The following is a 14853-nucleotide window of genomic DNA, read 5'->3' as shown; positions in this document are numbered from 1 at the left end:
TAGGATTCATCACATATGCTAGTAATGTGTTTTATTAGATAATTTTTTTTTATTTTAGCAAAGGGCTTATTATTTATTTATCAGAATTCCAAATGATTTAATCAGTTTTCTTAACACAAATTTTTACCTCTATAATTAGTTCAGCTTTGATTTTGTAGTATAATGAAATTAAAATAAATGGAATTTTATCCAAGGATTTCGAGAAAACATTTAGTTGTGTTTCTCTCATACAATGAAGTAACTTTAACAGACTATATAACATGTACAGTAGGCCATACAATAATTTTACTAATAGAAGCTTTCTCGTAGCACAAATGAAGTTTTTGAGGATTGTTCAAGATACCTATGTAGAAAAAGAATGACAGATTTCCAGAGTATCCTAGACTGTTAATGTCTTTGACTATTTTTTTTATCTACGTTTTGAGTTTTATATAAAATTAAATATTTTATGGATTTTTTTTTTTTACTGACAAAGGTAGCTTTAAGTCCCCTTGTTAAATTTCTTCCTCTTGGATGTTGGTTAAAATGTAGTGATATTTAGTTACAATAAATTAAAATAAGTTTTCTCCTAAGCCATTACAAGCATATTGTGAACCTGAGCCATGTTAATTGCATGTTGCATGCACCCGAATGTGAATGGAAGAACACCGGTTGCTGTATATATTTTCTCTAACTCCCATCAGGGTCTCACTGTGCGAGCCTGTTTAGCACCTCGGTGCTCGGGGGTTCTTCAAGTGCACCTAACCTACAGGATTATGCTCGTACTCATCGTAAAAAGCTGACTTCTTCTGGCTGCATAGATGGTATGTGCACACACGCACGCACACACAGATGCAAATGTGCACCCACGCATACACCCATGAGCACACATTATTCCTCAGTGACAAGCCTTAAGCCCATGACCCTCTCTACCCAGTTGTATGAGTTTAAGCTCTCTTCACTATGCACAGCTTTGATATGTGTTTGGCAAAGTTTATTGTAGTCACTAATTTGAGGTTTATAGACAATACTTATATTCTGGGAGTTTGTTGACATGTAAGTTCTTATGCATTTCTTTTTGTGAGAGGAGAATGAATAAATGAGTATAAAGAAAATTTTTTTCTGCGATAACTGAAGTTTCTATCAATTTTTCTCTTAAATTCTTATTAATTATTGAACTAAACCATATTGAAAAGAATTTGTATAAGAAATGGAAAGAAATGTCAAGCTTTTAATAATCTTTTTAAATTAAGAGCATAGGATAAAAATTCTAGGATTCTTCAACTTATATCATGTACTTAATATATATTATATTTTAGTTTTTAGAGGGTCTTTGATGTGTATAGAGGCTTGTTTTTTTAATAATATCAGGAGTCAGAAATTTAAAGGGGAATCTAGTTTTTAATCTTCAGGTCTAGTGAGCTACATTACAAACTTTCCTCATACACTCCACATAAACTTACTTTAGCCAGTACAGTTTTGTGTATACCAAAATCACCTGCTCATCTTGCTTCTCCTTTCATACACTTCATTAAATGCCTTGCAGTTTTTAGCAAACCAGTTTAATTCTTTTAACCAGTATTTTGGCCTACAGTCCTCTCTCATGGTCCCTTCTGCATGTCACCTAATTCTAACCTTCTCATCTTTTGTCCCTCTTTTTTTTAAATGTCCCTCTTTTGGTAGCTGTTGTGAATTTCAGGTACCTGTTTTTCTCTTTCTCAGACGCCACACGTGGTTCTGCTGTTAAAAGGTTTTCTATCTCATTTGCTCGACACCCAACCAATGGTACGTTTTTTTTTTTATTTTAAAAGATATTCCCTTGCTTCATCCATTTTTTATTTTATTTCCAAATGTGGGGTATACAGTATTATTCATCTTTACTTCTTTAACTCCAGCTAGCACACAGTTCTGATTTGTTATGTATCTAAAATAACAATACTGTGTAGCTCTGTTCCTCACTTTTAATTTATACAAAGATAATATCATTTGTGAAATTTTAAAATAAAATTAACTATAATTTCCCATGTTGAACATCAATTTGATACTAAATCCATACTGGAAAATCCTTTTCTTTTTCCAGTTTACAAAGCGATGCAACCATATCCTTTTTATAATATTAAAATTAATTATACTTAATTATTCTTAATTCTTAGTGTTTTTAATATCCTTTAAAGGGCCTGTTCCCGCCCTTGATTCCCTTTTTCTAATCACATAGATATTTCTATTGAGATGTTTTAGCATAGATTATAGATGTACAAAATTCACCATTTTCTGTCTGTAGTGAAGCTCAGGGAACCAGGGAGTTCAGACTTCATTGTATGGTGTTATACTTCCTTGGGATTGGGCTTTCACAGTCACATCCCTCTATCACCCAAAATTCCCTCAGTGTTTTGAAGAGTAATGTGATATGTGCTAGGCTGCTTGTAAACTACAACATTCTTTTGTACACCACTATGTTTTAATCATTTGAAACTTGGGGGATCTCTTGACAAAAATAAAACAGTTTAAAATAAACTGAAAAGCCTTAAATGCAATTTTATGACTGAGGCAAAATTTGTAAACCATATTCTTAGTCGTACTCATGACTTAAGTCACCATAGCATCAAATAACTTTTCCATAACTCTGATTTTTAACTTTATGTATAGCAGTGATAAATTTACTAATGAATTTTAAATTATTTAGGATAAAAGAATTTCAAATAAAATAGAGATTCACACCTCTGCCTAAAAATAGAGGTTTTTTGATCCAGAATAATCTTTCTTTTTTACACAGAAAGTCAAGGTTCATAGAAACCCAAATGGGTGGATTTGAATTCATTTGATTTTTTTTCCCCTTATTGTCCTCAAATTCCCTTGTAAACAATGCAGTGCCATTCTTTGAAGGCCTTATGATGGTGAAGTAAGAAAAAATTAAAATCAACTTTTCACATTTTTTTTTCTATCATAGCTTTTTAAGCACATGCCACTTTTTGGAGAAATAGTGCCTTATATATATAGCTTCAGTTCTTGAAGAAGAGTGTGGTAGATGATCTTTCTAAAAACAAGCAGAAAAACCAAGACACAGAGTTCTGACCCTTCAAACGGTTAAAATAGTTTGTTTTTGATAGAGAAATGCATGTGTACAAGAAAGCCTGTGTAGACAGACTTAATGTGGTGCCTTTGAAGCAAGTGGAGGCCAAAAATAATTCCAATAATCCCACATTAGATTTTTTAAAAACCTCTTACCCTGAATGGATTCCCCACCTTTCACAACCTAGTACCTGTTAATATGCATTCTTTTAAACTTTTATAAATTTAGCCTTTGGGTGTTCAAAATTTCCTGCCCTCTCAAGCTTTCTTCTGTTGTGTATCTGTCCTATGGATTTTATTTTACTTTTCCTTTCACTTTTATTTCCTTTAACTTTCATGTTTCCTCCTTTAACTCATTTCATGGACTTATCCTTCCCTTCATTTAGTTCGAGGAACATGATGAAACAAGTGTCTTCTGACAGTGCTTTACCTTATTTTCTGGGTCTCAATGCAGAATACCCACACCTCTATAGGTGGTGGTCCATTTTCTCTGTGGAATTACTAGGCTTCAGGGGTATGTTCATAGTTTCTAAACATGACAGCAGAGTGGCTTTTTAAAATAGCGTTAACCCTTTCATTGTCCTTTAAAAAAATTAATGAAAAGAAAACTGGATAAAGAGCAACCTGAATCTATTAGCATTTACTTGTTACAAAACCTAATAGGTAAATGCAATAAAAAACAAATTTCTTACATTGTGATTAACATTTGGGGAAAGAGTCTAGATAAATTTTTTTAATACAAAGAAAGGGTTTTGCTTGCTTGCATGAATATTTGTATTTTTAAAGTAGTAATATTTGTACCAAGCCAATATACTTAAATACTTAGAGTGAGAGCTTTTACTTACTGTTGTAGTACAGATGGTATGTGATGTTTTGATGTGCTCTCCTGTTTTGCACATGAAGATCAAGCTGCTATGAATTGTTTTCTGCCTATGTACTTAAGTACATATTAGTTCTAAAAAAGAGCTACTTGGGTCATAGAAATAGGGCTTATTTTAACCATAGAATTTCTAAATTAGATTCAGCTGAATAGGATATTTCTTTGGTCAAAATGTAATAGATTTATATTAGCTAAAAATTTTACTAAAGCAAAAAACAACTGTTAGAATAATGTATCTAGCACCAAATAGTGTTTGTGTTAACCTAGCAATTGCTTTTTAATTAGAAACAATGTACTTTATTCTAGCATTATTTTTTAAGTGTTGAAAACTTTTGTCTTTAAGGAGAAAGGCGTTTTTAAATAAAATTTAGCTGATGTAGAGAAAGATTTGTGGCATAACACTGTATGAAGGCAATTTTAAAAGCCATTTAATTTAGTTGGGTAAGCTTTAAAAACAAATTTAAAAACAATTTTAGAAATATGATATAGTAATAAATGTGCCTGGTGTTTTTAAAGTCCTTTTTAAAAATGGATAATATTAATAATATATGTCATGTTATCTGCATGGTAGTTTGACCAACTGTTTGTATTTATGTGTAAATGTTACTAAATGAAGATGTAATTGTATTTTATGTTGTTTGAGTACATCTGATGATGATTTATAGTGATAGAAATTATTTCATTAATTCAATAAGGTAGGTGAAAGTTGTGTACTTCAATTTGAATATGCTCTAAGTGAATTAATATTGACAAAAATTGGTGGGGAATCTTATAATTAAGAGAGTATTTTTGACCATAGCATAACCTGGGTAAATTGTTTTTCATAAGTTTTAACTCATAATTGTCCCTAACCCAGAAGAAACTGGTACTGTTATCAGGATCACAAAATATGCTCAATTCAAGAGAAAGAGAGAGAGTATGTATATTTTCCCCCTACATTTTACAAATTTATCAAATCATGTAAAGGACCCAATAAATGCTGTATTATGAAAATACATAATAAAATAGAATCTTTAACACATTTTATTCTAACTTCATACTGCATAGCATCTGATGTCACACCTTCAGAAATCTCATGTTTGCATGCCTGTGTTTACATTTAAAAGATAAATCTTTTCTTTGCAACAGTCTTTCCCCTTTTTACTCATGATTTCTCTTGCATCTATCAATATTTTTTGTTTTTCTATTTCAGGCTTTGAATTATATTCCATGGTGCCATCTATTTGTCCTCTAGAAACTCTTCACAACGCCTTATCTTTAAAGCAGGTGGATGACTTTCTTGCTTCCATTGCACTTCCATCGAATGAAAGAAGAATGACAGCTGATGAATGTATGAAAACTTGTTATTATGAACACTAATTGAAATTGGGTTACAAATAGGTTACCAAAATCTAAAAAATAATTTCACAGTGTAGAATAAGGCACTGTTTTAAAATTTTTTATTTTTATAGCCCCTCTTAAGGATATATTTACCTTATCAACAACTAAAAAAATATTCTAGAACAATTTTCTTTCTACTGAACCATACCATCTGGGGAAAACCAGAAAGGTGGATAAAGGTGCATTAGAGTACCTCACCCCTGGGCTTGGATAATATAAGAAAAGGTATTAGATGAAACCATATATTTCTCTAAATAAATAAATAAAAGGAGTATTAAGTGGCCCTTCTTATCAGTAGCATGGAAATCTATTTGTATTTGATCTTCCAGCTGGAAACACTGCTTGGTTGAAAAGGTATCAGGCTAAATGAATATAGCCTTAAACAAATTAATCAACTTCATCTGTTCTGCAAGCCTATTTCCTATCTGTAAAATAATGTTAATTTCCCATACTACCGTATGAAATGAGATAAAACGCTTATTCAATGGAAAGGCAATCTCATGTACAAATAGATTTTTTATTTTACAGTAGTACTGGAGGGTAGTTCTCAGTAGTAATAGAGAATGTATTGGTATGTATAACCTAAAATGATCTTGAAATCTTTGGATTTGGAAAGTACATCAGTACTTTAATTTGAATTATCAGTGTTCTGGAAATTTATAGAATAAAGCTAGAATCTTGGGACTTCAAAGGTCATCTAGTCTACAAGTTCCTCATCAAGTAGTTACCATGCCTCCACTTGATGACTTCTAACTCCTAAAGCAGCAGTCCTTTATTAAAATACAGATTCAACCCGAGAACATTTTGGAAACTGATTTTGTCAGCCAGTGTATTAGACATCTAATTTGTATTGGCCACAAATTTGATGCCATTAATGTCCTCCAAATCATTAATAAAAATATTGAATTATGATGTGACAAGCCATTAGAAAGTCCTTTCAGATTGATATCCATCCATTAATCACTTCTTTTTGATTTCAGTCTTTTAAACAGTTCCTAATCCTCTTGACAGTTGTATTTCACATCTTTCCATCTTGTCCACAAAGGCAGCATGGAAGATTGATTAATACTGTAATCTAGGTGTTCCATGATTATGTCATTCCCCTGTAGGCCTGTCCAAAAAAAAATAAATGAAAATGAGCTTAGTCTAACATGAATGGTCTTTATGAATGAATATTGGATTGTGTTAAGATAGTTTCTAGACTCAGTATATTCTTTTTTAGTCAGATAATCTAGGTAAAAGGGCCAAGGTAACAGTGTTGGACCTTGTTTGTTGATTAGCACAATAAATAACAGAGTCAGATAGAAAAATTAATTTAATTCCATTATTTTTCATTCTCTTATGACTTTCCAATAGCTAAAGATGGACAATAGAACTTTCAGCATCATGGACAGTATCATTAATATTCCTAAGGTCATATATCACTTCGAGGACTATAAGAGACAATATTGGCATTAAAACCCCATATGATAACATCCCTTGGATGATGTACAAAGAGATTGTAGTTAAAGTGAGACAGAAAAGCCACTTCAAGACAAAAACAGCCCCATTTCTTATTGTGTGGTAGCCCTGCAAACTACTTGAAAATTAGACTGCAAGGCAAGCTGACTGGCTTTGATCTTTTGGTACCACCTAATGTTCAGTTTGCTGGAACTGCAGGGGAAAAATGGCTGTTTGGGAAGACTTAATGAATGGATGGCAGTTAAACCCTAAAGGTAGATTTGTAGGTTCTTTGATTCCTTGTTAACTTGCCCAAAACTGTTAAGATAGTTTCCAGACACAGTATCTTCTTCTTGTCGTTAGTCAGATAATCTAGGTAAAAGGGCCAAAGTAACAGTGTTGGGCCTTGTTTGTTGACTAGCGCAATGGATAACAGATAAAAAAAATTAATCTTACTTTAGTAAAAGTTATAAGGATTTAAGAAGGTCATAGATAAACAGGAAACCCTAAAAAACTAAGGGATACTAAGCTTTTTACCCACTCCCAACTAGACCTCATGGTCTTTTTTCTCCTGGAAACCAGGCTACTCTGTTTCTCCTTATTACTAAATAAAACCCAAAATTTCTATCTAGATAACCTATTTCCAGTAACTTATAAATAGCATATTTATCTTAAATCTCTGGCTCCAAATTTTTCAAAAGACCAGCCAGAGCAAGTTGGTTGAGGCCTAACTGAAGCTCTGCCTTGACTGGGTTTCCCACAGAGCCCAGAGAAAAACAATTTCTTCTGGTTTCTTCTCTGTCAATAACTTCACTTCAACCACAGCCAAACAATCAGCGAACCCTAAGTCCTGATAATCCCAAAATGTCACAGGGAAAAACCCAGGGAGCTCAGAGAGGATGCTGCTTCTTGGGCCAGCTAAGATCCAAGAGAAAGTGAGTCAGTCAGAAAACTGCTCAGAATTCCAGAGCTCCCAGTGGCAGTTAAATTTTCAACCCCCACATCAACATTCCACAGAATTCTGAGGCCCGGGCTCCAAACTGGTCTTAAGGTAGCTTGGCAAGGTTCTCTTCTTCCACTTAACCTATCAGATTCTATTGCTGATCAATAATATTCCTAGTAATTGTGGTGATTAATCCTGCGCTAAATGCTTATATACTCTCTCTTTAATCATCTTTATTCATCTGAGAATTAGTGACAGGTTCATGCATTAGTACTACATGGGCTCCATTACTACCACTACTGAAAAAATAATTCAACATCCGTGTGATATTGATGATAGAACTGTAGCATCTAATGATATATTATTTTTTCTGGGTTGCTCAGTAGTTATTGTGCAATTTTAATTGAAAGGCAATAATTTCTGATAACAATTTAACTAAACCTGCTAGCTGTACCCTTTTAGTAAGGAAAGACTATAATCTTTGCTATCTTACAAGTTGCTTTAATGATAAAATGAGTATCTACATTAAAATAAAGGTAAAGTCTCATTTAATTTTCATATTGAAATCATTTAGCATTAATATTTATACATGGTGTAGTAGAAAGTATGTTGGATTTGGGGTCAAAGTACCTGATTTATATCCTGGCTCTGCCTTTCATCACCTCTGTGACTTGAGCAAGACACTATTTTGTGTCCAAAATAATTCTTTTCATGAAGGGAGATAGAATAAATGACCTGTAAGGTCCCTTTCGATTACACATCTTTAATTCTATGAAATAATCATTTTGGAGGAAGAAAAAAGGTCAAAAGAAATCAACTTGACTTGGTGTAACTTAGTTTATAAATCTGATTTGTGAGCACATCTCTCTTTAAAGTGAACGGAAATAAAATGTGAACGATAGTTGAAATATCTTTTTCGTGTTCTTTTAGGTAGCCAAAATGTTTATGGAATAGCTAGTTGGTTAAGCTAAATTAAATTGTCTTGTTAGTTTCAAGTTAGTTGTTACATTAAGTATTAATCAAGAAAGCTATGCTAAAATATAACCTCAGAATGTTGATAATAAGACAAAAAAGAACTGTGTGAATCTTTCTTGAGAAATAAAATAGAAAGCAAGTCAGTTACCTTTCAGTGAACCAATACCTTTTTTTCCCACCTAAGAAGACTTAATAAAATCTGGACAGAATGTACAGGTGAGCCACATTTGTGAGATATAGATGAAGTGTTGCATGAACAACTCAAGAGGAGATAACCAGAATTAGGGAATGTGAAGAAATGTGGTTCACTATTGTTTTACAGAAATTTTTGTTCTTTAAATATTTAACACTGAATTAGCTCTAATAAGCTTTGCTACCAGTGAAACCTGTATTCATCAGGTATAAATCAGCAACTTACACAATGAATGTCATGTTCATGGCACAAGTTGATTTTTATTGATGTGCTGACTGATTACCTCCAATATGCCCTGGGCAAAATTATAGTAGATTAAGTTTACCTTTGGTACTCTCTCCCTCTATTACATAATTCTCATAACTCTCATTTCCTAGCTATTTGGCTCTTTTTCCAGTAGTGCTTGCATGTTTCAGAAAGACCCTTTCTTCTCCCTGTTCTACCCCTATATCATAGCTCCTTATTTCACCAATGAGGCTGACCTCAGCTAAACATTGAGATAAGAAAGAACCTGACTGATTAAATGTTTATTTCATTAAAATCATTCATATCAAGGTATGAATGCCAATAAATTTAATTCTCAGCATATTTATGGTTTAAAAGAGGAACTTAATCATTGAATTAATCTGGGGAGGGAGTAGTGTTTTAAAAAACAATATCAAGAGCTTGAAGCTCTTCTGAAGGTTTGTAGAGTTCAAATCTTGACACTTAGGTTTTGCTATAAAGCATCTCAATTTCCAACAAGAGAAGGGGGAAAAAACCAAGAAAGTTTATCCATTATTACTGGGGAAACCATGAATATGGAAGTGCTTATTATCTGTAACATAAACAGAACTTAACTGATTAAAAGAATGAGGAATTATTTTTTTTATTTAAAGTTTCCATTATGACATGTTTATTTGTTTAATCGAGTTTGGAATCAGTTTTGTTGTTAGAATTTATGTACAAGTAAGATCACTGAATGTGGCAAGTGAAATTTCCCAAAATGCAAAGGTAAAATTTTTAAAGTAAATTTTAATTTCTTTTAATTTTTTAAATATTTTAAATATTTAAAATTTTTTTCAAATAATTTAAAATTTAAGTATTTTAAATTAAAATAAAATTTTAAATAACTTGTTTGTTTAAGATTCTTCAAGTTGCACTTCACTTACACCTCCAAGAAGAAAGGTATCTTTAAATACCTACACACCTACAAAGATCCTCCCAACACCATCTTGCAGCTTAACAAGTACTAAAGGAAGCAAAGAAGGTAGGTATATATCTTTATTAATAAATGAGAAATATAAAATATCTTGATTTTTTTATGTATATTCTATTTTTAAATCAGTGTCATAAAATGAAAAGCTTATTGATGTCTTGATCTCATAGCTTGTCAATTTATGATAGTCAACCTAGATCAAAAAGTCATCATAATTAGCTGCTATTTACCTTGACCCTTTTTTTTCCTCTTCCCAAACTTTTCCAAGGAAATTCATGTTTAAAAAAAAATGGAACTTTTTCCTACTTTAAAAGTAACTTCTAAACCAACCTGGAATCCTACCTAAATCATTATCTGGAAATATTTCAATTTCATATTGCTTATACTATTATACTTTCTAAAATTAGAGACATTGCCATCATGACCTAATATACAAATATCAGTAAAATTTTATTAGTACTCATTTTCCTTGACTTTTTTCCCATTTGACATTGTAAACCATCCATTTTTCTGGGAACTTTGACCTTTTATTTCTGTGCCATTGTACTTCCCCCCCCCCTTCTGCTTTGATCATTTGTTCTTGTCTTCCGACAGTTCTTCCATCTTTTATCCCCTAAATGTGAACATTCCTTGAGGTTCTATTCTTGACCTTCCATTCATCTATAAATTTCCTTTGTTAAAGTAAGTAGATAACCTTTCATATCATAACTATTTTGTCTCTAATCCTAACATCTCTCTTGAATGCAATCTATTATTTGTATCTCCTTGACTTTGATATCTTACTGTCTCTCCAAATTCAGCAATCTCTAAAACCAAAGATCACTTTCCACACTTCAAACCAAGGCCACTTGACAGCTTGCTTTTCCTTGGTTCAAAACCTAGAAGCCATGTTTGACTCAGCTCTCACTTTGACATCCCCTTCTACTTCCCCACCTCTGTCCAGTTACTGATTACCAAGGTTCAAGATTATCTCTTGAACTAGCCCTTCACTTTCCATTCCTATCAACACCATTGTAAGAATAAAGAGAGCCAACCACCAATTCAGATTTAATCCTCCATTATCAACTTCTTGGACTGTTCTGTGATGATTCCCATCTCTTGATCATTTTATAAACAATACCCAGATTAAACTTCCTAAAGAACCCCTCAGATCATGCTTTTTCTCCAAGAAAAAAACTCTTATGGCTTTTCATTTCCTACCTAATAAAGTCCAAACATTTCTTCATTATTCTTCCACGTGAATTCTCTACACTGTTCAAATCAGCTTCAAATACTATACGTATCCCATTCTGTTCTTCTATGATGCCTGAACCTGGCTGCACTTAGAAAATTCTAACTCTCCTTCAAAGTCTGAATCAAATGCCACCTCCCAATAAGATTTACCTTTTTGTATTTTTCAAAAGAGTAGATTCTTTTTTCATTTGCAGATTATAAATCTTTTAAGGACAAGAGTTTTTTTTTTTTTAATATGTGTTTTCCTATAGGATTTTATGATATTAAGTGTCTTGTTTTATTTTTCCCTTCACCTAGTCCGTGATCATAGAATCTCAGAGTTTGGAAGGACTTTATTTTCCTTCCAGTCCAACTCATACCTAAAGGTATACTATATCTGACAAGTGATCAGTCATTCAGCCCTTTCTGCCTTCCAAAGAAGCCCATTTCTCTTTGGACTTCTTAATTATTAGGAAATTTTTTACTTTCATGTCTAAATTTGCCTTTCCACAACTTCCACCTTTGCAGACAGGAACAAGCAGAATAAGTATAACACCTCTTCTTTTTTTTTTTTTTTTTGCTGTAACATGTTTTATTTTTTTTAAATAATTTTTTATTTTTAGAAAAATTTTCCATGGTTACATAAGTCATGTTTTTACTTTCCCCTTTACCCCCTCAACCCCCCATCTCCCTCCGCTGTAGCCAATTCGCATTTCCACTGGTTTTATTATGTGTGGTCAGTCAAGACTTATTTACACATTATTGATAGTTACATGGGTGTGGTCTCTTCAGGTCTACATCCCCAATCATGTCCTCATCAACCCAAGTGTCGAAGCAGTTGTTTTTCTTCTGTGTTTCTACTCCTGTAGTTCTTCCTCTGGATATGGGTAGTGTTCCTTTCCATAAATCCCTCAGAATTGTCTTGGGTCATTGCATTGCTGCTAGTACAGAAGTCCATTACATTCGATTTTACCACAGTATATCACTCTCTGTGTACAATGTTCTTCTGGCTCTGCTCCTTCACGTTTTTTTTCATTATTTCCCTTGATATTCTTGATCTTTCGTTCTTCCAAATAAACTTTGTTATAGTTTTTTCTAATGTAGTAAAAAAGGTTTTTGGTAGTTTGATAGGTATGGCACTAAATAAGTAAATTAATTTGGGTAGAATGGTCATTTTTATTATGTTAGCTCATCCTACCCATGAGCACTCAATGTTTTTCCAATTGTTTAGATCTAGTTTTAATTGTTTGGAAAGTGTTTTGTAGTTATGTTCCTATAATTCCTGTATTTGTTTTGGTAGATAGATTCCTAAGTATTTTATATTGTCTAGGGTGATTTTAAATGGTGTTTCTCTTTCTACCTCTTGCTGCTGTGATGTGTTGGAAATATATAGAAATGCTGATGATTTATGTGCATTTATTTTGTATCCTACAACTTAGCTAAAGTTGTTGATTAGTTCTACTAGCTTTTTAGTTGATTCTCTAGGATTTTTTAAGTAGACCATCATATTATCTGCAAAGAGTGATAGCTTAGTCTCCTCCTTGCCTATTTTAATACCTTCAATTTCTTTTTCTTCTCTAATTGCTACTGCTAGTGTTTCTAGTACAATGTTAAATAAAAGAGGTGATAATGGGCATCCTTGTTTCACACCTGATCTTATTGGAAAGGTTTCTAATTTATCCCCATTGCATATCATGCTTGTTGATGGTTTAAGATATATACTGTTTATTATTTTTAGGAAAGAACCTTCTGTTACTATACTTTCTAGTGTTTTCAGTAGGAATGGGTGTTGTATTTTGTCAAAGGCTTTTTCAGCATCTATTGAGATAATCATGTGGTTTTTGTTGGTTTGCTTGTTGATATGGTCAGTTATGTGGATAGTTTTCCTAATGTTGAACCATCCTTGCATTCCTGGTATAAATCCCACCTGATCATGATGAATAACCCTCTTGATCACTCGCTGGAGTCTTTTTGCTAGTATTCTATTTAAGATTTTTGCATCTATATTCATTAAGGAGATTGGTCTATAATTTTCTTTCTCTGTTTTTGATCTGCCTGGCTTTGGAATCAGTACCATATTTGTGTCATAAAAGGAGTTTGGTAAGACTCCTTCTTTGCTTATTATATCAAATAATTTGTATAGTATTGGGATTAATTATTCTTTCAATGTTTGATAGAATTCACTTGTGAATCCATCAGGCCCTGGTGATTTTTTCTTAGGGAGTTCTTTAATGTCCTGTTCAATTTCTTCTTCTGGTATTAGATTATTTAAGTATTCTATTTCTTCTACTGTTAATCTAGGCAATTTATATTTTTGCAAATATTCATCCATATCACCTAGATTACTAAATTTATTGCTATATAATTGGGCAAAATAGTTTTTAATGATTGCCTTAACTTCCTCTTCATTAGAGATGAGGTCTCCTTTTTCATCTTTGGTTCTATTAATTTGGTTTTCTTCTTTCCTTTTTTTAATTAGATTAACCAGTACTTTGTCTATTTTATCTGTTTTTTCAAAATACTAGATTATAAGCTTATTATTAATTTATTAATTATTATTATTTATTAATCTTATTTATTAATTCAATAGTTCTTTTACTTTTGATTTTATTAATTTCTCCTTTGATTTTTAGTATTTCTGATTTAGTTTTCATCTGAGGATTTTTAATTTGTTCATTTTCTAGTTTTTTAAGTTGCATGCTCAATTCATTAACCTCTACCCTCCCTAATTTGTTAACATATGCACTCAGTGATATCAATTTTCCCCTTAGAACTGCTCTGGCTGCATCCCATAAGTTGGAGTAAGATGTCTCATCATTGTCATTGTCTTCAATGAAATTATTAATTGTTTCTTTGATTTGTTCTTTCACTAAATTATTTTGGAGAATCATATTATTTAATTTCCAATTAGTTTTTGGTTTGCCTCTCCATGTATTCTTACTAATGACTATTTTTATTGCATTATGATCTGAGAAGGTTACATTTATTATTTCTGCTTTTTTGCATTTGTTTGCCATGTTTCTGTGCCCTGTTACATGGTCTATCTTTGTGAATGTTCCATGTGCTGCTGAAAAGAAGGTGTATTCCTTTTTGTCTCTATTTTTCTCCAAATATCTATTAACTCGAATTTTTCTAGGGTTTCATTCACCTCTCATCTCTTTCTTATTTATTTTTTGGTTTGACTTATCTAGATCTGATAGGGGAAGGTTCAGGTCCCCCACTAGTATGGTTTTGCTGTATATTTCATCCTTGAGCTCCACTAGCTTCTCCTTTAGAAATTTGGAAGTTATTCCATTTGGTGCATACATATTGAATACTGATATTTCTTTAGTGTTTATACTGCCTTTTATTAGGATGTAGTAACCTTCCCTATCTCTTTTTTTTTTAATTTATTTTTTTACATTTATTAATATTCATTTTTAACATGGTTACATGATTCATGCTCCTCCTTTCCCCTTCAACCCCCCCCCCCCGCGCCCCCCCTACCCATGCGCATTTCCACTAGTTTTGTCATGTGTCCTTGATCAAGACCAATTTCCAAATTGTTGGTAGTTGCATTGGTGTGGTAGTTTCGAGTCCACATC

At 32.5% G+C, this 14853-nt stretch overlaps 1 protein-coding gene across 1 annotated transcript in view; it reads left to right on the top strand.

The window, feature by feature from the left end:
- Window positions 1–14853, top strand: part of PPIP5K2 (diphosphoinositol pentakisphosphate kinase 2) — a 124555-nt gene that overhangs the window by 94983 nt on the left and 14719 nt on the right. Inside the window, exons 27-30 of the mRNA XM_044662568.1 lie at window positions 684–803; window positions 1702–1764; window positions 5121–5258; window positions 9986–10108. Of these exons, the coding sequence (XP_044518503.1) occupies window positions 684–803; window positions 1702–1764; window positions 5121–5258; window positions 9986–10108 (444 nt within the window). The remainder of the gene's footprint in view (window positions 1–683; window positions 804–1701; window positions 1765–5120; window positions 5259–9985; window positions 10109–14853) is intronic.

This window comes from Gracilinanus agilis, chromosome 1, assembly GCF_016433145.1.
Source record: "Gracilinanus agilis isolate LMUSP501 chromosome 1, AgileGrace, whole genome shotgun sequence".
In the NCBI taxonomy this organism is placed as follows: Eukaryota; Metazoa; Chordata; class Mammalia; order Didelphimorphia; family Didelphidae; genus Gracilinanus; species Gracilinanus agilis.
This window is presented reverse-complemented; position numbering and strand designations above follow the sequence as displayed.